Raw genomic sequence first — 25,510 nt, 5'->3', positions numbered from 1 at the left:
CTCAGGTGCTGGGGACAGGTTTTTGGTGTGACAAGGGAAGGCGGGTGTAACTAAGGAGAACAGCTACTCCCTTGCATCTCTTACCACTGGCCATTTTCTCCTTCAGTCAGCTATGTGGTACAGAGATGGTTGGTTGGTTTTTTATTCACGGAGTTAAAGTCTAGTTTTTCTTCCTTCCTGGGCTCTGATTTTGTTGGTCATTCCTGATAGCTGGACATAAGCTGGTTTTAAGTTTGTGCTTTGATTTCCTGTTCTTACTCTGGTTTGTGGTGTCTTGGTTTGGAGAGTTTGTTTAGCTCTCTTTAAGCACACTGTATTGAAAAGATTTGTCTGAGAGCTGAATTCACTAGATATTTTGCTCTTTTCTCCTCTGAAATATGATGCTAAAATAATCTTGTATCTATTTTGAAGGGAAACTAAAATTGTTTCAGTACTTCAGAAACTGGTGATAATAAAACCTCTGGTGTGGTGTTGAATGCAAGAGTGGATGTGATGAATTTAAATGTGAATTCTGACAATCTGTAGCAAAATGAGCATGTTCTGGCTGAAAGAACAGTTAAATTGATTAGTCTCTGTATGTGGATCTTCTTGAGAACCTGCCTGCTGTATTCACTGACGCTGTAGTGCCTGCAAGCGCATCTGTTTAGTGAGCTGCAAGTGCAGCGCTGTTAGAGGGATTTGGATTAATCAGGTGTAGATATTTGATGAAGTGGAACATTATGCTTTTTCCTCATGTAATAGAGTTGGTTGAACTACAAAAATTAAGAACTTGAGTATCAGTCTTGCTGGAAAGAATGTCTCTGCCAGCTTTCTTAGCCTTTTCCCCTGGTGTTTCTGCAGGATAAGCTCCCTGTGATGTTGGTAATCTGAAAGGACCTCCATCTGCAAAATAATGAGACCAGCCTAAAGTTAATTTGAATCTTTCTTAAGCAATGTTTGGTTCCAAGGGAACCTGGAGGCTTATGCCTGTTATCAGATGTCACAGGGGACATGTGCCTAAAAGCAAGGTCTGTTTGGCCCAAGATGCTTGTGCTGCCCTGAGGACTTTAAGCTTTAGTAATGTTATTGCAAAACTGACACCATGGTAGTGTATGATATCAGCTAAAAACCTTGGGCAGAAGGTTTCTGCTTCTTTCTTCTGTAAAGGCCTTGGCTGTGGATTTACAGACTTATGGCTTTTTATTACTCCAGTTTGGGGTGCAGGGAGGGGAAATAGACAAGTTAATTTTGATCCCAGATTCAATATTTTTAGTTCACAGACTTTGAAATATGTGTTGACTTGTATGGATATAGTCACTGCCACTATGTAAAAGCATCTGTGAAGCAAAGATACAGGGTGAGTGGTTTCACAGGAAGGCATCCTGATTTAATGGACTTTGGAATTTGTTCCCAAGCAAATTCCAAGCACTACTTATCCTGGTAATATCTGACGGCACTTTATGGTGTTGCTCTGACCTGACTGCAGTTCTGTTAGCAGCAGTCAGATAGGCAGCTTTGTTTACCATCTGTAAGACTTGAAGGATAAGGGAAGACTTTTGAAGGGCATGCGCAAGGAAAAGCCTTTATCTGGGTCAGTTATAAAGTGTGCTAGGTGGGCTTAAATACATGGCTTAGTCTCAGCAGGAGTTTTTTGAGAGTGGGTTTTTTTTTCCATAGGGCTGCTGTAAGCACCCTGGTATGCATGCCTTTGGAAACTGAATACTTATTCGAAATCTTTAAAAAAAAATTAAAAAGCTCCACACACCTTTCTGATGTGACACCCTTTGCAGAGGGCCTGAGCAAAGCGTGGGGTGCCACCTCTGAGTCGCTTGGCTGTGCAGCTGCAGCTGAGCGGGCAGACACCTCACTGGGACAGAGGTCTGAAGCGGGGACGCTGTGTCAGCTCTGCCGCATTCCTACCAAATCAGCACTCACATGCCTCTCTGCTGTGTTCTGACGTGATCCCAGAAAGGCTAAAAGTTACTACCATGTGAAATTGGTGAAAAGCTGTAAACTTTACCTTGGGTCAAATGCTTTCTGAAGCGTCGTCTGGTTTGTCTTGGCATCCACAGCACAAAGCAGGGAGTCTCTGACAATTCACGAGTTTGAGAAACGGGACTGACGTGTGTGTGCTCTCTGAAAGGTGGCAGCCACGCCAGGTACTCAGCAGATGTAACTCTTGGCACTCACGTTACGCAAACGGCTTTCAACATGCAGAACACGAGGTATGGGATATGTATGAACAAGGCCACGGACTAGTCTACTACAGCAGTTTTATGGGCTTTATGTTTTTTCCCCTTTCAGTAAGGGCAGCAGAAGAACTTCCCGGCCCATGGTACTGCCTGTATCTGAGCCTGTCCTCCGGCTGCTGCCTTTGACACTGACTGTCCCAGGACAGCCCAGGAGTGGGAATATCCAGTTCCAGCGCTTTTGGAGACAGTGTCTGGCTGGCTGTCTAGTCTGTCCAAGGGCTGTAGTTCCAGCACACCACCACCACGCTCGGGCTGTCCTGTTGCCCCCTGTCACAGCGGCGCTCCCGCCGTCCTCTCCCCGGCTGCAGCCTTGCCCTGAGCCACGGCGGCGGGGGCGGGCGGTCCCGACCCCGGGAGCGCGCAGTGATCCGGCCCGGCCCCGCGGGCGGGGCCCGGCCCTGCTGACCGGCGGGCGGGGCCGCCGCGCTCATGTGACACCGGGGAGTCGCCGCCGCTGCCACCGTGCCCGCTGCCGCCATGGTGCCGTCCCCGCTCGCCCTGCTCCTGGCGCTGGGCGCCGCCGCCACCGCCCTGGCCGAGCCCCTCCGCTTCGTTGACTGCGGTGAGTGGCTCCGGCCCGCGGCTGCGGAGCAGCGGGAGGAGTGCGGCAGCAGGCGGAGACTGCCCGGTAATCCCGACTCTTACTTGCAGGTTCCATAGACGGCAGCATCCAGGAGGTGAACGTGAGCCCCTGCCCCACTCAGCCCTGCCTGCTCCACAAGGGGACATCCTACAGCATCAACGTCACCTTCGCCAGCAGTAAGGAGCACATCCCCAGCGGGAGTGGGCAGGGGCAGGTGATCCCTTCTGTGTTCCACTGCTGGGAGGGGAGATGGGCGCCTGGAGATGTATCTGGGTGGGAGGAAGTGTCCCTGAGTTGTGTTCTTGCAGCCTCTAGGGTACGTGAAGGGCAGGGTGTGAGGTATACATGTGTACTCCGTGTTTTGCAGAGATCGAGAGCCAGGGCAGTAAAGCACGGGTATACGGGGAGATGTTGCATGTGGACGTACCCTTCCCTATTCCTGAGCCTGATGGATGCAAGTCCGGGATCCAGTGCCCCATTCAGAAGGGCCATTCCTACAGCTACCTGAATAAACTCCCTGTGAAGAGCGAGTACCCCAGTGTAAGTATGCAGGCAGCTGGTCAGCTGCTCAGCTACTGCCTGAGTATAGTGGGGTAGTCTCACCACCTGCCTTTAAGGGAAGACACCTTGTTCTGTTCTGGTGAGAGAGAGTAGACTCCATAGGCAGTCTGGTGTTCTTTCTGCTGTATGACTCTAGTTTCAAGTTCTCACTTTGGGACAGACCCAGCAAAGGAAGCAGCTAGTTCCAGCTGCTGAGAAGTGGCTTCAGCTGCTCCAGTATCTTCCTGTGCTGTGCCTCCCACTAGAGCCTGCTGCATGCAGCTGAATGCTCACAGACTGGGGGTGCTCGACTGAAGTGCAGTTTAGCTGGGGATGCTGCAGGTTGTTTCCACTCTACTTTCTCAGGGAGTGGGAATCCAAGTGCAGTGTGTGTCATGCAACTGAGCCCTCCATTCTTAGATGGTACTCCAGGAATCGCTGCATGAGCATAGCCCACCTGCTGCACGCAAGGGCAATGCCCCAGCTCTGTCCTCTTTGTGAAGAGCTCCCAGGACCTCCTTGTTGCACACAAGTGACTATTTTTCTCCCCATGCCCTTGCCTTAAGATTTCCTGAACATTCTTATCTTCCTTTCTCCTCTCTCTTTCAGATTAAACTGATTGTGAAGTGGGAGCTGGTAGATGACCAGGACCAGATGTTGTTCTGCTGGAAGATACCAGTGCAGATTACCACCTGAGGAGCCCTGCCATGAGTAGGGCTTGGGGAGGGGAAACCAGAAACAACACAGGCCAAATTCTTTTATATAATAAGCATTTCTTACTGCTTCCTTCAGAGCTCTGCAGCCTCTGAGCAGCCAGCACTGTGTTCCTTGCAAGATCAGCCATGGGCAGAGTGCTCTTACTGTGTTTAGGTGACACCCCTGGGGTGCTCTTCTAGCAGCTTTGAGGGACAGTAGTGTCTGCTGCAGGAGTGACTGAGCATCATCCTCCAGTTGCTCTGTGGAGGCACTTTATCTGTTCGACGTGAAGCTGTCTGTCCTCACAAAGGAATTTCTCAGCGATGAACCTGGCTATTGTCTGAGCTGCTACCTGGTAACCCTTCAGTGCCTCTTCTAGAATGCTGGCTGCATCCATCCTCCCATGTTTCTCCTGCTCTATTGTGATCAGGACGCCCCTGGGACCTGCATTTGCTATCCATGCAGCTGAAGCAGAGGGAAGGAGAGGAGTCTTTCCCTGAGCTGACAGCCTGCTCTGTCCTGGGCCTCTGCTCAAGCCAGCAGGACTCCAGCTGGGAAAACTTCCTTTTTGTGGATGCAAAGCCAAATGGCGTTCAATGTCTCTGCAGGGATGATTCTTTCTCTAACCAATGGTTTGCACTACTACTAACTTGGAGCTGGTGCAAGCTCTTGAATCTCTTTTTATAACTTTCCTTTTAATAAAGGCTAGACAAAATCTGCTTGTGTTGTATTCTATGAGTGAAGAAGAGCAGGAGGAAAAGAAGAGTGGCTGGGCATCTTCTAGTTGGGGTTCGGCTGGTCTTACTTCTTATCTGAAGGCATAAATAGAAGTGGTATGCTGGCCCAAGTGTGGATGGCCTGGAAGCAACCAAACATCTCTGTTGCTGGCCTCCAGCTGGCAATGTCTGGCTGTGCTCCTGCCTTGCTAGTCCTATGCAGTCTTGAAATTGTGCAAAGGCTCCCTGAAGAGGTGATGGTGTAGAAGGCAGCCTTGCTTGCTGCAGCGTAGGTAAAGGTCTTTATACTGAAGGCTCTATGGGGCTGGAAAAACAACTCCCAGACCTGCCAGAGAGCTCTTACTAACTGCAGTAACTACACTTTTTCATGTGGGAACTGCAGCCCCCTTGTGTGAGAACAAGGCAGGGTGTGAGCAGCTATAACTTCGGTGCTGTCTGCAGGGACTGGAGTTGGTTCCTGCCACTGGTGTTGGGCTGAGGATTTGGCCTGGCAAAGCTCTCTGTTCTGGATATGTGTCAGCTGAGAGGGCTAAGAATTAAAGTGGGATGGCTCTGCCCTTGGCAGAGGCAAGACAAGCATGGTTCTGACAAGCCCCAGTGTCTTGAGCCACAGGGGCCCAAAATAAATGTTTTATTTAACAACATGAGAGAAGTTTCCAGCAGACTCGGTTAAAAAAAAATAATCACCAACAACTTTACAGAAAGGAAGCTGGACCTGCTCCCCCTCCCCCTGCCCAGCCAGCATGGGGCACAAAGTGTGGGGCTAAAGGCCACAGGGAGAGCTGGCCCTGGGGCCCCTCAGCCTTCTCTCCCATACCCCAAGGTTAGGCAGCAGCTCTAGAAAGCTGGGGTGGAACCCCCATCTTAAAGCTCTGGCCTGGGGGCTGGACGCTTCACAAGGAGTGAGGCCAGCACCTGCGGTGTGGGTAAGGCTTGTCACTAGGTCAGTGCAGCAGGGGCAGGGAGATGAGCCCCCTTTCTTGGCAGGTTGAGGGGGAGAGGCTGGAGCTGTGTGGCAAGGGAAGGTGTCCTGTGAGCCTCCATGACACAGGGCAATGTGACAGGTACTGAGGGCTGGAGTGGACTCTGCTGCAGGAAGAGCAGGGGCTGGCAGGGCCAAGAGGGGTGCAGAGGCTGGGAGCTCAGCCCTGACCTGTAGAGAGAGGTGGTGGGGAAGTTGTGCACTTCGAAGGGGAAGGAACAAAGAGCCGCGAAGCCCCCACAGCCCCGGGGGGGCCCTTCTCTGTGCTCCCAGGTCCCAGAGCCATGCACAGGTGAGCACCCTCACCCCTGCTCTCCTAGAGCTACGCAACTGCTGGGTTCTGGGCTGTCTGGGGCACGCAGTGGTGTGACCGGGCCAGGGCCACATAGCCCGGCAAACATTGGCAGCGGTAGGAGCCCTCTGTGTTCTCGCAGGTGCCACCTCGGCACAGGGGCTCAGGGCTGCCCACCTCCTCACACTCGTTGATATCTGCAAGGAGAAGGATTGGCCTGAGCTGATGGCACAGTGAGTAGTCCCAGCCCACAGCCATCTCCTTGTGCCCCTGCCATCCCCCCATGGCCTCCCACACAGGTTCTGCCAGTGCTGTCCCCCAACTAGTACCTCTAGGATGTCCCCACCAGCCTCTCATGCCCTCAGCATATCTGCAGAGCATCTGTAGTATCCAAGGGTGGCATCTCCAGTATCCTCCAGCACAGTACTGAACCCTACCCCATGCAAACCAGATAATAGCCCCTCCATGCTCCATAGCTGGTGACACTCCCTGGTTAGCAGCTTTTGTCTAACAAGTTGTAATAGCTTGAGATCTGGGGAAAAGGCCACCTCTAGCCTTGGAAAATGCCCTTTTCTGATCCAACAAGGTCAACCAGACAAATGATGGTGGCCCTGAGAGGCTGATTATCATCTCCAGGACCAAAACACAGAGGGACTTCGTGCTGCACAAACAACAGCTTATTTTATTAACCTGCAAACTGTGCCAAAGGGCTCAGTTGGCCAGCTTGTCAGACTGGAGTGTGCATGTGAGCCCTACAGCAGCTGCCCTACTGTGACAGGTCGGCTCTGCTAAAGGTACTCACCCAGACACCCTGCCTGAGATACATCAACTTGTGGTGGGGCCATGAGCTGGACAGAGCACCCATGTTCAACCCCAGAACCGTTGTTTGCACCCACAGGACCTCCAGAGACCAAATCCTCACCTACCAAGGCAGGTCCAACCTCTCTGACCACAAACTCCAGACTCAACCCCCACTGATCAGCAAGAAGTGGGGAGCAGCTGATGGGTTCCCACCCAAGGGAGAGAGAACGCCCCAGCAGTGGCCACTGGACCCCAGGAAGACCAAAGTGCTCTGTCACCCCAGGGACCTCGGGTTATCTCTAGCATAGGTGGAGGGGGCCATCTGACAAAGAAAGGTAAGTGTAACTCCAGGGAGAGATGCTGGAAGCAAAACTTTCAGGGAGGTAAGAGAAAGCACAGCAGTCACAGGAGGAAGAAGGAGAGAGGAAACATGAGAAGAGAGAGCTTGAGGAACAGGGTAGTCTTCACACACAGCCAAACCAATTGTTAAACTGACACTGTGGACTTGCACTAAACCTCAAGACCAGATATTGCCATGAACAGGATGGCTCGCTTGGAAGCCCAAGGAAAATTTAGGCACATCAGGGGAGATGTGCTTTGCAGCCTCAGAAGCAAGGGAAAGTAAAAGCTGAAAGAGCAGGCAGGCTGATCTGGGCACCAAATCGAGAGGAGAAAAAAAAGGAAAGTTTAGCCCAGAGAGACCCAAAAGCCAGAAGCAACAGAGTAGTGCTAGCAGTCTGCACCAAATCCTGGAGTTTGCCCACTTGGGCAGGGGTGGGGGCACACAGCCCACCTTACAGGGCACCAGTAAGCTGTCCCCATAGGGAAGTGAGAGGGAAGGTGCTGCAGCAGCTGCAGGAGTATTCTAAAAGCCTGAAGTCAGCAAGGTAAAAACATGGGGATGACTAAGAACCAACCAGAACTGAAAGGAAAAAAACCAGGCTCCAGTGTAAAATGAGGGCTAGTTAGTTCAGGATAGAAAAGGCAACAAGCAAAGGCTCCATAAATATGTTAGCAGGAAACAATAGGGAATGCAAGTCTACTTCTTATCGACAGAGGAAACAAAAGCCAGTCGATCTGGCTGGAGCAGCTAACACAGGCTTTGTTCCAGCCATCATAGAAACACTCATGGTGATCAGATAGGGCACAGACCATGTTCAAAGTGTTTAAACAAGGGTGCCAGAGCACAGGGAGGGAAAGGCCACACTGTGATGGAGAGGTTCAACAACCAGATATAAAGCAGTCACATCCATAAAGGTTTGCAGCAACATGAGTTCACATGCTTAATGCTGCCTGCAGTTCCTGAAAAGTTGACAGTTGTCTCTGAGATGGGAGCATAAAGGAGGCCTCAGAGAAGCAACAAAGGATAAATCTCGTAACCATCTTCAAAAACAGAGAAGGGAATATCCAGAATTAGTCTGCTCACCCCTAAGCAGTTCAGGTTTGTAAGTGATTAGGTCATAACCCTCTAAAGGATAAGAGGATCATTAAATAGCTAGTGCAGATCAGTTAAGGCCTGATTACATTAAGCCAATCTGGTTCTCTTCCCTGACCTGATAACTGGCCTGTCAGATAAGGGAGAAGTGGTGGATATGATGTGCCTTGGCCACGGTGAGGATTTCAACACACTCTCACATGACACATTCAAACAGATTGAGAAAATACTCTCTAGATTAAACTGTGGCAATTGCACAATGGACCACATAGCTGCACTCCAAAGACAATTAGCAATGCCTGGCTTTACAGTAAAAGCTCTTTAGTGCACAGGCTGCAGCTGTCTGTCCTTACCCCTACTCCATGCAAATGTTGTCATTAGGGTGGATGAAGGAAGAATCCCCATGCTTATAAAATGTATGTGTGTGGCAGCAGACTGCAAGCACTTTGCAGGGTTCAGACTTACTCTGAGAGAAGTGGTCCAAATTCAACCAGACAAAATTCACTGAAGGCAAATGCAAAGCACTATGGCCAAGGAAAGGGAAACAGTGCACAAATACAGAAGAGGGCGTAACATCTCAGACAGACATTTTGCACAGCTGCACTTGGGATAGTAGAGACCATGTGTTCTGTATGAAGAAGCTGCACCATTGTATGAGTTGGAGTAAGTGCCATGCCTAAGGAAAAAGAGGGTCTTCATCTGCTCTGTTGACTGCCTGAGGTCTCAGCTGGCTTGGAGAGATATAATGTGAAAAGGATGGAGACATGGCATAGGGATATAGAGGAAATGCAGAGAGAAGATTTAGAAACTGTGTCTCATAGGGCAGGGTGGAAAGTGAGGAATTTCACCAGGGCAGTGGTGAATGTAGAGGACATTAATCACAGTAACTATGGCTTGTGATGTACAAGATTGGTATGAGAAGACAGGAGACATCAGCCGCTCTAGGTGATGCCCAGAGCTGCTCTTACCTAGCTGCCAGCAGAAAGTGGCAGGCTGAACTTCCACGAGGGCCCTCCCAGCCGTATGGGAAGGAATCAGAAGGGGAGCGGGACTGCTCCTGCTGCCGTCCTGGATGGCACCGGCAGGGAGCAGCCGCGGCCAGGGGACGCGGGGCCTCACTCACCCACGCAGGCCATGCGGGTCATGTCCAGCTGGAAGCCGTCGAAGCAGTCGCAGGTGTATCCCTCCGGGACGCGCACGCAGCGCCCGTTCTCGCAGCCGCTGAGGATCCCGCACTCCTCTGCCTGCAGCCCCTCGAAGCCCTCGTAGAGGCCTGGAGGGCAGCAAGGGGGGGTCAGAGCAGGGTGAGCCTCAGCCCAGCTGCAAAGGGGATATCGGGCGTGCAGCAGGACAGTGCTGGTGGCGCCAGGACTGACTCAGAACAGCCAGGAACAGAGCTTGCTCCAAGCCTGGAGCAGCCTGGCCAGGGTGGGAACTGCCAGGCAGTCCCCATGGACACAGTCTGGGTGGGAAGGCACTTCCCTGTGCCTCCAATACTCACCAGCTTGGCTGGGCAGGTAGCGGGGTGGAGACCGCGCTGGGCCATGGTGGAAAGGGCTGCCACGAAACTCACTGCTGGGTTCCCTCCGAGGGAAACCAGCATCGGGGTTTCCGTACTCAGACTCCAGGTAGTTGTAGTAGGGGCTGGGAAGGCCATAGTGGGGATCTTCCAAGCCCGGTCCATACTCATACCTAGGTCGTTCTCGGAGCTCAGCCCCTCTCTCACTGCCTTCACTGGCCCCATTACACAGGAAAGCAAAATCAGCTGCAGGTGATGAGGAAAAGGAAGGGTCAGTGCAGCCCGGCTCAAGGTCCACTATATGGCCAGAGGGTGTGCATCCACACTGGGTCAGGTGAGCCAGGCCTGCATTCAGTGCCCTCCAAAGCTGCAGCTCTGTAGTTTGTCGATTGTCAAGAAGACTAGCTCCTGTCTGGGGCCAGCAAGTCCTTGAGCAGCAAGAACCCCACTTCCCAGGGTGCTCCCATCCCCAGCTGCAACTACCTCCTAACCTGCGCAGAAGCAACAGGTTCAACTTTCCCCTCAAATACCTTGGACTCACTGCAAACCAATTTCAGGTACATTCTACCCACTGGTGCAGCTCAGCCCTGGAGAAATGTGTGGGGGGTTACTTACTCCTTGGGCTGGTTCCAGCAATGCAGAGACCTTATGCAGCAGACCTGCACGACATGACAAGCAGCAGCCCAGCCCATTCCCACCGCTGCTGGGAGATGCTTGCCCATGCCGCCCCACTTACCGGAGGACCTGTGGGGACAAAGTGCGCAGTTCTGGCCCCAGGCTTCACCAAGCCGGCAGCAGCACTCGGTGTATGTGGTCTGCTGGCCATGTAGCAGGTCTTGGCAGATGTAGTCAGCAACAGTCTGCCAGCAGACATCCAGGTGGATTTCATACTCCTCCAAGGCATCTGTGAGTGACACAAGCAAAGGATGCCATGAAAATCATCCAGAAGAGTGCCTGTCCGTCTTGTCCCAAGAGGGATGACCATGTGCCCCAGCTCCTGCCCCCTCCCCGCCCCAGCTGCACCTTGTGCTGGTGCTGAAACACTTCAGTCAGACACCACATCCCCACCCACTGCTCCCTCTTGGAGGACCCAGCCATGGGGCAGGATGTGTGGGGCAAAGGTGTGCTGTAGTGGGGGATCAGGCTCACCTGCCCTGCTGGAGAAATTCACACACCGGTTGCCAGTGGCATCCAGCACAAGAGGGAGGCTGCAGAAGCAGTGGTAGGAGCCTTCTGTGTTCAGACACTCACCGTTGATGCAGTACACTTCATTCTGACACTCATCCTGATCTGCCCACACACAAGGACAGAGCAAGGTTTCAGGCTGGCAGACATGAGCAATGTGACCCTTTCCCTGCCCAAACAGGGACCTCAGGGGCCTCAGGCCCCCCTCTCTTGTTCCCCAGGAGGGCCCAGGAAGCCTGTTACCTAGACCTGGCCTAGCAGGGACAAGTCGGGGTGCAGCAGCACAGCTGTCCCTCCGTGCGCAGTGGGGTGCCCACTGCTCTTTGAGGCCATCTTACCAACACACTCAAGCCTGCTGGAGTCATAGAAGTATCCTGTACGGCAGAAGCACTTGTAGCCCGGCACCGTGTTCAAACACTGTCCATTGCGGCAGAACTCAGAGCCAAATATCTCACACTCGTCCATGTCTGAAAGAGGGATGGAGGGAGGGCAAGTGTCTCAGGAAGCAGAGCCATGGAAGCAAGGTGGGCTGGGTGCTATACCTGCAGAAAGCCATCACAGCACCTTGCCTGGATCACTGACAGGTCCCCAAGTGAGCCCCCCACCTCTCTCACAGGCCCCATGCTTGGGAACAGAGGGGGAAGCACCCCCAGGCAGAGCAGGAGGAGGGATGGTGGGGAATAGGACACTTTCACAAACAGGAAATTCATGTGTGTCTCAAGAACACAACCCCCATGGAGGTAAAGTGCCAAAGACTGACTGAGCTGGCCATTGGGAGATCTGATCAGTAACTGGAAGAGCTGTGTCTTAATGGTCCCCTTCCCTGGTTCATAATGAGAGATTTGGACCAAGAATCACTGCCAGCAACGAGGCAGGACTGGCAGGAGGGGCATTTCCAGCCCAACGATACTGGCAATCTGGCATTTCTCTGGAATGAGGAAAACAGCAGCAGGATGTTAGCATCCTTCACAACAGGCCTGAGGAGATAGTTCTGTCAATGCATTTTCATGCAGGGCTTTACATAGTGCTCTCACTCTTCCCCCGGGAAGAAATGAAAGAAAATGGTGCTAGTACCTGTGAAAGAGACTTTTCCTGAGAGCAGATCTTTCTGGGGAATATAGCCCTTCCCAAGAGGGCAGATCTCCTGGTACTCCACTGACCAAGATACAGATGCCAAGAGGAGACGGAAAGAAAAGATGCAGCTCGTTAGTGCAATCAAGGTGGAGCTGGCAGGCAGAGCACTGGCCCTGCTGGGTGTGGTGGGGCCACAGTCCTACCTGTGCCTGGGATGGGGCAGGGGTAAGTCTCACAGTTGTCACCCCAGGCTGCCCCCACAGTACAACAGCACTCCTCCTTGGTGATGTTCTTGGCCAGGACGCTGTCACACAGGCGAACGTCACTGATGTGGTAGTAACACTGCTTGCGCTCTGCACTGTCAGAGGGGTGGGCTGCGTGTGTGTCGGAGCCCTCTAGAAGACAGCAGAGCAGGGACAGGATGAGGTCCTTGGCACCCCAACGCAGCATCCCATACCTAGGAGGTCCCAGAGCACACCCATCACCAGCAGTGTAGCCTTCCCAGCTCCTCACTTTGAGGCTTCTGAGCTCTCCCCAGACAAAAACTTGCCCATATCTGTGAAGGCTTGTACAGCCCTGTCAGCCCCTCATCTTTATCTCACCCTAGCCAGGGCTACCATGCTCCTGCTCTAGCTGCCACCCATGCTCTGTCCTAGTTGCCTACTCACCCATGGCAGCGTGGGGCTTGCACTGCCCTGCCTCTGTGTCGTACTCCTCGTGGTCACTGGGGCAGAGGCACAGGAAGGATCCCTCCACATTCTCGCAAAGTGCAGTTCCGCACACGGCGACCATCAGTTCACACTCATTCACATCTGCAAAGCAAGGGGTAACAGTGGGCAGCAGGAGCCCTGCCTCTGCATGGGCAGCCTGTGCACGGTCTGCAGCATGAGGTTACCCTGCAGTAGGGAAATGACAGCTGCTAGGGACAGCTGAGAACTGTGTTCACACTGCAGCTCAACACAAGTGTGGCAGGAGCCTCATGCCCTTCTCTTAGTGGATTCAGAGCCTGAACTCCAGCTTGCTAAAATCCAGTGGGTTGCTGGATCACAGAATCATCTAGGTTTGGAGGTCTCCAGTCCAACCACCTGATCAAAGCAGGGTCAGTTATAGGAACCCACCAGGCTGCTCAGGGCTTTTTCATAATACACCCTGCCTGTTCTCTACAGGCACCCATTAAAGCACCTCTCTAGCACCTTCAGTGCCTCTATCCCCCAAGGACCTCCTTTCCACCTGGACAGAAAAGGGCTCCATGTTCACTGGGAAACACTCACTTTTTCAGAGCCCGGTCCTTTGCAATCCCAAAATCTGCTGTGATAAGGGGAGGGGTTTTGACTCCATGAGCTGCCCCATCCATGTGTGTGATTCTCAGTGCGTGAGTGCAGTCCCTGTCTGTCTTCTGGGAGCCATCACACAGCAGGGACGCCAGCCTGGCATCTGCCAATGGCTCTCCTTTACTGACTGGCAAAGTGATCCTGGCAGACTTACCAATACAGTAGTGCCCGGAGGGTGAGCTCTCATAGCCGCGGTCACAGAGGCAGCGGAAGGAGCCGTCTGAGTTCTCGCAGAAGCCGTGGCTCCCGCACAGCGTCTCGTTGGCACATTCATCAATGTCTGCAGCAAAGCCGAGAACAGGAACTGTCCTAGACCCCACTTTTCCCAATGGACACCCCTACTCAGGCCCTTCTGCTCTGACCCCAGCATCTGGGGCTGGGATGGGCATTCCGTTGATGTGAGCAACTGGGTCTGGCTGCTCCAGTCACTCACCTTGCTATAAGTGTGCATGTTAAGAGAACCTTCCTGCAACACTCAGAGCTGCAAAGAGGCCATGTGAATAGAGCAATAGGGGCAGGGCAGGAATGGGAAATTGATGGGAAGCATGGGAGGTGACAGTCAGAAGTGACTGAGGGTAGCAGTTTCCTGCAGAGGTGTAAAGGGACACAGAGCCTACAGGCTCACATTGGCAGGAGATACAAGCATGCAGCTGAAGTGCGTGAGGCAAGTGCAGATGTATAGGATGATACCCTCCTGCTCCATTCTTCTTGACCTGGTCCTTCTCCAAGTGCTATATGCTATGGGGTTGGACAATCAAAGCTGGGTTCTCTGCTTACAGAGGGCAGGTTTACAGCCCTGCTGTCTGCATCCTGTTACCCTCCAACTGCTGCATGGAAGTTTTCTTGAAGCAGTCATAGCAGCTATGTGTCCACAGCCCATGGTTCCCAAGACCAGGAAGCAGCTTTACATGCTAAGGCTGAGCCTTACTGCAGCCCAGAGCCCAGTGGCTGGCAGCAGTTCCTCCCTGCTGCAGCCTTCCCTGAGCTGGGGGGAGCCTCAAAAACTGCAGAAACCCCTTTGCTCTTTTCTCTTTGCTGGAGCCTGGGCTTCAAACCCAGACTCTCCAGCCTAGCAGGCACTGGTACCAGCAGCCTTTCCCCTCACCCAGGCCTGCCAGGCAGGTGACTGGCACTGGCCCCAGCAAACATAGCTTACAGGGAGCTGCAGTCCAGCCCCAAGCCTGGAATGGCTGCAACCTGCCCAGGAGTCTCCCCAAGCGGAAAGCAGCACAATGCGGTGTCTGTTCCAGATGCCAGGAAGAGAGAAGTCTAGACGAAAGCAGGCAGCACAGCCAAGAAAACAAACTCTCAGCATTATCTGCCTCCCCACCAGCCACACATTTCCTCCTCCTCCTCCTCCTCCTCTTCCTCCTCCTCCTTCTCCTCCCCTGTGCCTCTGGCAGAGATGTCCCATAACCATCCTGTTCCTGCCAGAGAGAGGGACAGGGAGACCCAGGGCTGTACTCACCAATGCAGTCACCCAGGGGTGTCCAGTGGAAGCCAGGCTGGCAGCCCATGATACAACGGTAGGAGCCCAGGCTGTTCTGGCACCGCCATGTGCCGCAGATGGCATCCCCATATTCTTTACACTCATCCACATCTGCAGGGAGGAGAGCAAAGGGATGACGATGGTCAGATGGGGACCCTGCTTGTTCAATACAGCACCTGGGTCTGCTTCAGTTGGCCAGAGGCCTTGGACCAGTGCTAGTCCTCCTTACAAGTCACCAGAAACTTTGAGTGCTGGGAGCAGAACTGCCCTCCCCCCTGCACTGGCTTTATTCATCCCCTCAAATTCTGGGAGGCTGATCTCTCCAGCAATGAGCTCTCACCGACGCAATCATCAGTCTCCTGGGAGTGTTTGAATCCATTTTCACACAGACACCTGTAGGAGCCTTCCGTGTTCAGACACTGGCCTTGCGAGCACAGGGACTTGTCTGCACATTCATCCACATCTGTGAAATCAAGACAAAAACATCAACCTGGATCTCACAGCAGGGCAGGAAGCAGAGGGCAGGACCTAAGGTCTGTCCCTGCCACCCTCCAACTCACCTTGGCAGCTGACTCTGCCAGCCACATTTGAGAAGCCAGGAGCACAAATGCAGAAGTAGGATCCATGACTGTTGAGACATTCGCCATTGGGACTACAGATCTCACTGTTCAGGCACTCATTCACATCTGCAGAGGGAGCAGAATCAGGACCATGCACCCAGCCCTGAGGTACATCCTTCACCAAAGCCACATGGATTCCCTGTTCCCAATCTCTTACAGGCAGCCCTCAAAGGGCTCCTGGCCCCATTTTTTTCATCATGGAAACAGAGATCTTCCCTGTCCATGGTGAGCCTGGATATGACTACAGCCTTATGGATGTGGCATGCATGGTGGCATCACTTGCCTTGGCACTGGCATCCTCCCTGCTGAGAAAGAAGAGGATCCAGTATGTGCAGGACCCAGAGGGCTGCATGGATGGGGTTCGTACCTTGACACACAGTGCCATTGATGAGCTCAAAGCCAGTCTGGCAGTGGCACTCATAGGAGCCTGGTGTGTTTCTGCACTCTCCCCCCAGGCACTGAACAGCAGGGTCCTCACACTCATCCACATCTGCCAAGAGAAAGGGCACAGCACAGAGTGAGGCCCCAGCTCTTTCCACCACTGGGGAAGATCCCCATCCAGAGAAGCATCACCCAGATGTTGGCCTGCAAAGTGGGTTTGAGCTGCCCTCCTAGACCATCCCGTCACAGTGAGAAGAGGGCAGAGACTCCCTGTTACCACGGTGTGCAGATTCATCCCAGAATCTTCACTTCCTTCCATCACAGGAACCAGAAAAACACTATCCCAGCACCAAGTCAGTGGTGCCCAGTGACAGGACCAGAGGCAAGGGGCACAAACTGAAACACAGGAGGTCCTGCCTGAACACTCTCTTACTGTGACAGTAGCAGAGTACTGGCCTAGGTTGCCCAAAGACACTGTGGAGTCTCCCTTTTTGGAGATACTGAAAAACTATCTGGATGTAGTCCTGGGCAGACAAATCTTGGTGGCTCTGCTTGAGCAGTGGGTTGGATGAGATGACCTCCAGAGGTTCCCTCCAACTTTGGACATTCTGTGATTCTGTGAGCACAGGGATACTGCTAATCCCAGAGACCATCTCCAGCAGAACTCTGCTCTGGGTACAACAACCACCAAGAGGCCAGTGCAGAGTCAGAGCTGCTGACAACTCCTCTCTTCAGCCAACTGCACAAGAGCAAACACCAGGAAAGCAATGCAGCACCAGCCCTACCTTCTAAGGCTCTGCCTTCCCACTTGCCAGACTTGCTTACAATGTCCTTCTCATGGGAGAGCTGTCCAGGGGCCTATAACAACTCTTACCCAACTGCAGAGCTCTCCACAAACCCTCTCTCACCCAACTCTCCCAGGCCTGGGCCAGAATCTGCTGGCACTCTGAGGATTTTGCTCACAGCAGAGGAGAGAGGGACACCTTCCCTTGCACAGAGGGCTGCGAGATGCCAGCAGATTGCCTGCAGCCCTTGAGGTAGGGGCAAGCACTGGAGAACACTGCACAGACAGGAGGTAAAGCCCTGAGACTGGCAGCTTCTGAGGGTAGGGAGGAACATTTTCCCCTCTGCAGAGCACTGAGCATGCCACAGGCACAAAGAGCATCACTCCCTGTGGCCTCAAGGCAGGATTCCCAGCTTTTCAGTCTCAAAGGGTTGCAAGTAGCAGTATTATTGAATCCTTCTGGAGAGGAACCAAAACCTAGTTTATTTACAAAAAAACTATCACAAAACCCTTATCATTTTTCAAATATGAAACTTCAATCCATAGACAAGGCCACCAGCCAAGGCAGGGAGGAACATGCCATCCTGCCACCAGGTCAGTGTGACCCAAACAGTATCAAACCCTGATAAGATGCCCTCATGAAATGGCTGGGGCAAGGTGGCTGAGATGGGGCAGCTCATGTGGAGTCCTGGGAAAAGGGGAGGGCAGATGTAAGGCATCAAACCACAGCACTTCCATCACACCCAAAAATCAAATGGAAAATAAGTTCATTTCACACTGGCTTTCTCAGACCTCGAAACAGAGAAGAATTAAGGGAGGAAAACTTCCCTCTCCTCCCACCCTGGAGGCCCCCATACAGGGGGATCCTTCTGAGAGTCACATCAAAGGCAAGATCTTCCATTTGCCAGCTACGTGCAGGCTGCAGAGCTCTGCAGTGCTCCAGAGATAAATTCTCAGCACGTGGCCATTCTTTAAACAAATACCTTTGCCAGCTCTGCCCTTTCCCTTCCCTTGCTCCAAACAGGGAATTTGCATCAAGCCATCTCAAGCCCAGGATATCCCCCACAGTCAGCCATCAGAGAGGGAGTCTTCCTGCTTGTGCTGGGGCAGTTCAGCTCTAAAGCTGGGACTGAGCACTCTCATGTCTCAGCAACCAACACAAACCAATACTGCTCTTAACTCTCTGCCAGCATCCCCCGCACAGCACAGCCCTTGATCTAAGCTTTCCCTTTAAACATGTCCAAGTTACATTAGGGGCTGGGGAAAAATGATGAAACCTGGGTGCCCACAGTCTCTCCCATGGGCTGTGGACCCAAAGTTTCTCCTTCTGTTGAAGACCTACATTTGAAGTATATGCTCCCAGGCACACAGTTCTGAACTAAACAGCACACAACTCTACAATGTTTCCAGGCCTCCTGTACTCCTCTGGCCTTTGTCAGCATCTCCTAGATCATCATTAGTCCATGAGTCCTTCCCCCCGTTCCTTTCCTGTGTGAGCACAATCAGCTTCGTGCTGCTCCAAGCGACATCTGCTCACAGCCTTCCATGCTCTCTGCTGAACAGGAAGCTAAAGAGCTGGAAAAGGATCCTGAGGCTAAAGAAGTCCTCCTGCCCCACCAGTAACCCAGCTATGGCAATGTCTCTTCCCTCAATTCCTCCAGCACCCGTGCCTCTGTTCCTGAAGAAGGGATACCTTCACACGTGCTGCCATCTCTGGAGACAGTATAGCCGGTGTCACAAGACGTGCAGGAATAGGAGCCCTCGGTATTGAGGCAGAGTCCGGAGGGACAGGCAGCCTGGGCGGTGCATTCATCGATGTCTGCATAAACACGAGGGAGAGTGGCATAAGTGGAAAAAATGCAGAGCAACCATGACCAAGGGCACATGTGCTTGGGGAACCAGCCAGCAAGCTGGCCAGGACTCAGGCAGAGCCAAGTGCTCGGGGAGAGCCTAGGGAAACCTCTGGACTGAGTGTGTGACACTTCAGAGTGTCTGGACTCGTGGCTCCCTAGTACCTTGGCAGCTCTTCCCATCAGGTGCCACCTCGTAGCCTCGGTAGCAGGAACAGCGGAAGGAGCCATCCAGGTTGACACACAGTCCATGAGCACAAGTCCCCTCCACAAGACATTCATCCACATCTGTGTGATGCAGCAGAAGGCAACATGGCATGGGAGGGTGCCCAGGGCACTCCCTCCGCTCATGCTATGAGTGCAATATGCCCTGGCCAAACAGGCTGGCTGCCTGCAGGGGAAGGATGCCGCCTGTGCCCCTGCTCCTTTTGAGGCTTACAGGGAGCACTGCTGTGGGGCATAAGGGTGCTGCCCAGAGGCAGCTCAAATTTCTCACCAATACATCTCCCGTTCCTGGGCCGGTAGCCACCCCCACAGCTGACACACTTGTAGGATCCTAGTGTATTGACACATCTCCCACTGGGGCAAGAGCTGGGATCCAGGCACTCGTTGACATCTGCCAAGAAACACAGTTCTTTCAGGCTCCCAAAGGTAAACAGTGCAGCAGACTCCAATGTATCCTCTCCAGCTGGATCCTCAGAGTTTCCCTCCAGGGCACAGTGATACCCAATAGGAGTTGAGATGAGTTTGCTGGGGCTTAGACAGAACTTCTTATGGCCCCACCTATCCCTCAGGATCCTACACCCACACCTGAGGGCTGACATAAGTCAGCAGCGAAACTCACTGCTGCAGGATGTTGCCAAAGCCAGGAATGTGCACGGGCAGAGAAGGGGATCAGAGAACATCTGTGCAGGGCTGGCTCATCAGGGCGTTTCATAACTGCGATTAGGATGCAACCTCCAGCTCAGTTGTCCTTAAGGCAAGTGCTTTCTGGAGGCCGTGTGGGGGAAGCAGCATTCTGTGCGTGCCCTGTTTCCCGTACTGCCTCCTAAAATAGCCTCCCACTCTGTGATGGGGATGAGCTATTGAGAAAGGGGAATTTTTGATCAGGCACATCCTATGTTCACGAGGGTGAAAGCTCTGAAGGGCGGCCCGGGTCTTGCCATGTGAATGGGATGCAGTGGGGATGGGTGGCCTGAGCCTCTGCAGCCTGCTCTCCCTTCAGTCTACCTGCCAGCATGACAATTTTGTGACAGAGCCAAGGTGGCATGAAAATATATAGGCATGTCCTCCCATAATGGGAAGCTGGAATGGGCTGGTCATTAGGGAACTCCATGGAGAGGTGGGAGAGATCTTGGGAGAACTCCATTCCCTCTGCCCAGGAAAACCTGTTCCTCCTGCAGTCAAAGGAGAGGACAGGCAGTCCTTGGAGTGGGCACAGGGCAGACAAATGTGGGGGTGTCCTACCTCCCTTACAGGAGGAGACATGGAGTGATGAGAAAAGGAGGTGTTCAGCCATACACAGGGTGGGTTGGAGTGGCAGGAAAACCGGGAGCAGCAAGCTTCACCTTCACACTGTCCTCTGGGGCCCATGGTAAAGCCTTCCTTGCACTGGCAGTGGTAGGAGCCGGGTGTGTTGACGCATCGCTGTCCTCGGCAGATAGAAGGCTGCTCACATTCATCTCGGTCTGCCAACACACAAGAAGACAGTTCTGAGTCTTCCCCCACCAGTGTCAGGAAGGCTGGGGGCAGGAGAGGACCTGCTCCACCTGCAGCTGGCTCTACCCAAGGGATCTGTGCTGAGGCTCTCCTCTATCCCCCATCTGCCCTAGCATCCCCCTTGCCGTGAAGCAGGGATCAGGGCTGGCATCACTGACTCCTGCCCAGATCATCATGGGCAAGGTCCTACCCCTAAGCAATCCCCATGGATTAAGCTGTCCACGGGCAGGCCTGTGGGAAGGGAGGGTGTGCATGTGCACGTGTGTGCATGAGTGCATGTGTATGTGCACAGTCATGAGAGGGCGTGAGGGTGAGAGAACAAGAAGGCCCTGGAGAGATGGCAGCCTTGTGCTGGGTAAACACTACTTACCCTCACAGCTCTGCTTGCCCACTGAGACAGCCAGGGTGTACCCAGAGTAGCAGAGGCAGAAATAGGAGCCCACACTATTGATGCAGCGACCTTTCCCAGCACAAGGGTCTTTCAGACACTCATCTTCATCTACAGCCAGGCAGGGAAGGAAGACCAGCAGTCACCACCTGCAGCTGCCTGCAGCCCCCTGCCAGCCCTGCCGTGTAGCAGATGGGCAGGGCCTCAGCAGAGCTGCCAGAAGACCTTCCCCCAATGGCCTGAAGGACTGAATGGGCTCTTGAGGCCCAGAAGGCTGAGCAGTCTAACCATCAATTGCCAACCTACCAATGCAGTGGAGGCGGCTGGGGTCCAAGGTGTAACCAGGGTGGCACAAGCAGCTGTATCCCTCTGGGGTGAGAACACAAGCACCAGCTCCACAGGATAAGGGTGAGGAGGCACAGCCACTGACCCCTGCGAGGAGAGAGCAGAGTGTTGGGAGCAGCACCAAAACGGTGCATGAAATCTAGTGTCTGCTTTGTGTCCCAAGCACCATACCAGGAGGCTGCTTTTTCCCTTCTTGGAGAGTGATGCTGAGCCTGCTCCTCTCCTTCTTCAGGCTGCCTGCACCCACGGGGCAGCAGGGAGGACACAGCAGACCCTGCCACCTCCTCGGGCTCCTCTGGCCTGAGCTGGGATGCCCCAGTGCCCTATACGGCTCACCTGCACTGCAGCCCCATGCCTTGAAATAGAACTGGCAGCAAAGCCTGACACCTGTGACGGGGTTCCTTTTGGAGTGACAGCAGGGCCCCCCCGCCCCGCACCACCCGGCTAAGACGAGCACAGGCAGCAGTGAAGGGGCAGCGAGGCACCACACACCCCTCGGCATCGAGCCAGCCGGGGGGAGTGGGGGGGCAGCCCAACCCCAAACAACAGGCTATTGAGGAAGACGCATTCCTCAGCAAGGTGCCTCCGCCAGGCCTGCTCCCCAAGGTGCTCCAGCCCCCGGCGCAGGGCAGGGGCCACACTCCCAGACACTTAAGCAACCCTGGAACAACAGTTCCCTTGTTTCCGGCGCAGTAAACAAGCCGCCCCGGGAGCCACATGCCTCCCCCTGCGCTCCCCCTTCCCGATGAGTCAGCTCACGCCACGGAAGGGGCACGGCGCCAAAGCCACCGGAGCGGGTGCGTGATTCCCCTCCTCAGCAGCCACCGCTGCGCCGGGCAAGGGAGTGCAGGCGGGGAAGGACTCAGAGATGCGAGCACTTTGTTCCCCACACAGGTTGGCTCTTGTGACTCCCCACGGCTGGCCAGGTTTCCCTGGCTGGCAGCAGCTGGGCTCAGGCTGGGACAAGAGTGGCAGGGCAGGGACTCTTCTTTTGGAAGTCAAGGGAGGCATGTGGGCAAACAAACAGACTGGTTAAGGGAGAGAGCCCCTGGGCAGAGCTTAGGACATCATTTCGCTGTAGCGCTAGGCAAAGAGAGGCAAGAAATCCCCAAGAGCGGTGGACACACACACACACCTGCTGGCACCTGTGTTGGAGCAGCAGCATCCCAGGTGGTAGTGGGGCCAGGCTGACGAGCACCATGCCGGAACTCCTCTTCCTCTGCTGTGGAAGGAGAAGAGAGATAAGTTAAGCTGCCTGATCCCAGGTAGAGGTGCCCGCCCAAGGTTTACCTGTGCTGGCTGTCCTGGCAACCACAGCACCAAAAGAGAACATGGGAAGGGGCTGCAGGGTGGTTGCAGCAACCCTATCATCTTATTGAACACAGCCTCCTTCACCCTGCTGGGTATTCATCACCTCCCCACGTTCCTAGAGCCCCACATCAGCCACCCAGTGTGATAGGGGTCCTCTGTGCTGCCCCCAGCCAGCCCAGCCAGGAGCCTGTTCTGCCCAGCACTGGGGGCTGCCATGCAGAGAAGGCAGCTCCCAGTCTCCCCGCTTTCCTCACTCCCCCGTTCTCTTCCTCACAAACACCCTGCCTTCCCACCAGTCTGGCACTCACCTCTGCGCATGGCAGGCTCTGCAGTGGTATCAGCAGTGCCCTGAGGGACAGAAACATAGGATTCTTGTGCATAGAACTGGGATGCAGCACCCCTGAGACGTTTTTCCACCCACCTCCTGGCTCCTCTTTCTTCCCAAGACCACCATCCTAGGAAGAGAAGCTGCCCCAGCTGGGTGCATTTGGCAGGGCCACTTGGTCCTGAGCACATCATCCTGGGCAAAACACGTCTTCAGGCCATGCCCCGGGGACTGCCCACAGAGGGACCGTGCCAGCACACTCTTCAGGTGAAACCAGGGCACTGCTACCAGGCAGGCACCTCCTCAAGGTGGCCAGGAAGGTCATCCAGGCATGGTGAATACTTGCCACTGTCACCGGCGGCTCTGGAGGGCTGAGGACAGCTGCTCCTTTGACCTGCCTCAAGAGTGCTACCTATCAGAGGGGTGCCTTGTGCTAGAAGCTTTTTCTCAGCATCCCCTCCTGGCAAACCTATGGCTGCCAAAGGAAATGCTGGAGCACGACCTGAGTGCTGAGTCTCTGCTCCATGGGGCTTTCCACAATTGGTGAAGAAAACAGGCAGCTGAACAATATAAGTTCCAGACTTCACATTTGGAAGCTTTGGTTCAAATTTCTGCCCTGTCTTGAGATTTCCCCCATGTACTTGAGCCAAGTCACTTCATGTTTATGAAGCAGTGACAATAGCAGTGCTGTCCCTTCCCTCAGAGGTGCTGCAAGTATGTCTGAGGGATGAGCTGATATAGCAAGAGGGCACAGAGATGCTCAGGAGAGATATGGCCAAACCTCTACTGACAGCAGGGATCAAGAGGCACACATTTTTCAAGTGAGACTCACAATAAAGAAACACAGCCCTGGAAGAGCCTAGCAGAAAATCAGTCCCCAGGCTGCTTCCACCAGACAGGATGAATTCACACAGCCAGTGTTGGAGACCCCTGCCCTGACTGCTCCAGTGGTGTTTCTGCTGCACCCAGCTCAACACAGAGAGAGCTGGCTGTGAGCTGGGCTTGAGCAGGACCCTGGACTCCATGAGAGAAGCACGCCCAAAGCTGACTACAGCAGTTCCTCTTAGCCTGCTGCCCACCAGCCCTACAGCCAGGCCAGGCTGACAGTGAGCGACCACACCTCAGCTGTGTAAGTACAGCTGATATTCACCAAAGTTAGTGAAAGCACAGCAAACTTGAATATGCAGCATAGACCAGAATTTCAAAGCAAAATTCTCCTTGGTGTCCTTTTATAGTGGGATAGATCCTTGCTGTAATTCACCCTTTTGCTCTTTAGGACTGAGTTCATTGTGGATAATCCCTCCTGTCTAGAGCTTCAATCCCTGTGAGATGCAGTATAGACACGGCTGGATCCATAATTCACATACCTGCCTGGCTGAACAGTAAAAAAAGTGTGTAAGCAGGAATAGAATCATAGAAAGCTTTGGGCTGGAAGGGACTTTAAAGATCATCTAGTTCCATCCCCCTGCCATGGGCAGGGACACCTTCTACTAGAGCAGCGGCTCAAAGCCCCATGCAATTTGGTCTTGAAAACTTCCAGGGCTGGGGCATCCACAACTTCTCTGGGCAATCTGTTCCAGTGTCTCACCACCCTCACAGTAAAGACTTTCTTCCTAATATCTAATCTAAATCTCCCCTCTTTTAGTAAATTTGTATGACATTCCCCTTCCAGCCCATCAGGCTACCATGGATGCACCAAGCTGTAGCAAGACAGACCTTACTTACCTGCACAGCAGGAGAAATTTCACCTGGAAGGGGAAACAGTGCATGGTGAGTAGCGAGAAGACAGATAGGCATCCTCCTCAAACCCTGACTGCCCTAACACCCATGTCTAAGACACTGCCATTCAGTCCCTCACACTTCTCTGCAAGAGCTTATTCCCAAAGCCAACACACTTGGACTCCAGGCACTGTGCAGACCCCAGGAACTTCTGCTCCAGCAAGTGCTGGCACAAGCAGTTGGTCACACTGCCCTCCAGCTGGGCTGGACAAAAGCCCAAGGACTGGAGTGCTAGACTTGCCATGCAGGCCTGAGGTCCTGGTGGAGGCCGCCTGGCCAGTCAGCACCAACTGCAAAGATGCAGTTGCAGGAGCCTGAAACACTCAACCTTCTCTCCAAAGACTTGAAGACCTACTGCCTCATGCCTCAGGAACACTATAGTCATACAGATGTAGGGAGCCCTTTTCAGCCAGAGCTCCATCCATGGTATATGGCAGGACCTGAGAAGTTTCCCACCCTTGCTAGGGGCCCAGATGGAGCAGCTTTAAGCAGAAGACCCCACACTACCCTGTCTTGCTGAGGTGCCAGGGTAGGGGAACGCCTCTAGGATGCTGCCACGCAGGCTGTCCTGCAGTTGCTGTCTCCTCACTGTCCAGTCCAAAGTCCAGTTGCTGTTCTCCCCTTGCTCTTCTAAGCTGAGGGGCAGCTCTTCTGTCTCTGCCTTCCTCATTGACAGTCGGATATCAGAGCTGGAGTAGGTGTAGCCATGTCCTGCTGGGCAAATTTCCCTGAAGGCCTCTGTGAAGGAAAATCAAATCAAAACATTAGAAAGCAGAGGTTGGAGGCTGGTGGAGGGATCACCTGGCTTACCACACCCAGACATGATAGTGGGACAGTGGAATAAAGGAGTGAAGATGGATAGGCATGCATGTGAATGCAGGTGCCAGTCTTCCCAATCCTATAATTTTCTGTAATTTTTATGGGTTGAATTCTTACAGAAACACATCTGGGCTGCAGTGGGTGGATGCTTCAAGCAGAAGGAATGTGCTCACAGAGCAGGGTGGGTTTCTCACAGGCATCCCCAGACTCTCAGAATGAAATTCCTTCCCATGGTCAGTACTGCTAGAAAGAGATCATGCCACAGGAAGGACCAAGCTGAGCAAGGGAGCAGAT

General features: G+C 53.5%; 2 protein-coding genes across 2 annotated transcripts in view; one reads left to right on the top strand and one right to left on the bottom strand.

Moving 5' to 3' along the window:
* Positions 1-2,664: 2,664 nt before the first annotated feature.
* Positions 2,665-4,769, top strand: NPC2 (NPC intracellular cholesterol transporter 2). Its single transcript, XM_048306914.1, has 4 exons — positions 2,665-2,793; positions 2,883-2,990; positions 3,182-3,354; positions 3,964-4,769. Exons 1-4 carry the CDS (start codon positions 2,709-2,711, stop codon positions 4,048-4,050), a joined length of 453 nt encoding a protein of 150 aa, XP_048162871.1. The 5' UTR covers positions 2,665-2,708; the 3' UTR covers positions 4,051-4,769.
* Positions 4,770-5,385: 616 nt separating this feature from the next.
* LTBP2 (latent transforming growth factor beta binding protein 2) overlaps positions 5,386-25,510 on the bottom strand; it is a 68,922-nt gene continuing 48,797 nt past the window's right edge. Inside the window, exons 12-35 of the mRNA XM_048306913.1 lie at positions 24,905-25,135; positions 24,344-24,366; positions 22,602-22,641; positions 22,118-22,204; positions 20,944-21,069; positions 20,620-20,748; positions 20,099-20,218; positions 19,027-19,146; positions 18,696-18,818; positions 18,374-18,499; positions 15,883-16,005; positions 15,456-15,581; positions 15,236-15,358; positions 14,875-15,006; positions 13,561-13,686; positions 12,744-12,887; positions 12,279-12,470; positions 12,076-12,156; positions 11,340-11,468; positions 10,966-11,106; positions 10,553-10,720; positions 9,799-10,062; positions 9,421-9,570; positions 5,386-6,258 (exon numbers count right to left, since the gene is read on the bottom strand). Coding sequence (XP_048162870.1) covers positions 6,092-6,258; positions 9,421-9,570; positions 9,799-10,062; positions 10,553-10,720; positions 10,966-11,106; positions 11,340-11,468; positions 12,076-12,156; positions 12,279-12,470; positions 12,744-12,887; positions 13,561-13,686; positions 14,875-15,006; positions 15,236-15,358; positions 15,456-15,581; positions 15,883-16,005; positions 18,374-18,499; positions 18,696-18,818; positions 19,027-19,146; positions 20,099-20,218; positions 20,620-20,748; positions 20,944-21,069; positions 22,118-22,204; positions 22,602-22,641; positions 24,344-24,366; positions 24,905-25,135 — 3,191 coding nt within the window. The 3' untranslated portion in view covers positions 5,386-6,091. The remainder of the gene's footprint in view (positions 6,259-9,420; positions 9,571-9,798; positions 10,063-10,552; positions 10,721-10,965; positions 11,107-11,339; positions 11,469-12,075; positions 12,157-12,278; positions 12,471-12,743; positions 12,888-13,560; positions 13,687-14,874; positions 15,007-15,235; positions 15,359-15,455; positions 15,582-15,882; positions 16,006-18,373; positions 18,500-18,695; positions 18,819-19,026; positions 19,147-20,098; positions 20,219-20,619; positions 20,749-20,943; positions 21,070-22,117; positions 22,205-22,601; positions 22,642-24,343; positions 24,367-24,904; positions 25,136-25,510) is intronic.

This window comes from Corvus hawaiiensis, chromosome 6 (assembly GCF_020740725.1).
Source record: "Corvus hawaiiensis isolate bCorHaw1 chromosome 6, bCorHaw1.pri.cur, whole genome shotgun sequence".
Lineage (NCBI taxonomy): Eukaryota > Metazoa > Chordata > Aves > Passeriformes > Corvidae > Corvus > Corvus hawaiiensis.
Note: the sequence above shows the minus strand (reverse complement) of the source record. Positions and strands in the feature narration are given on the sequence as shown.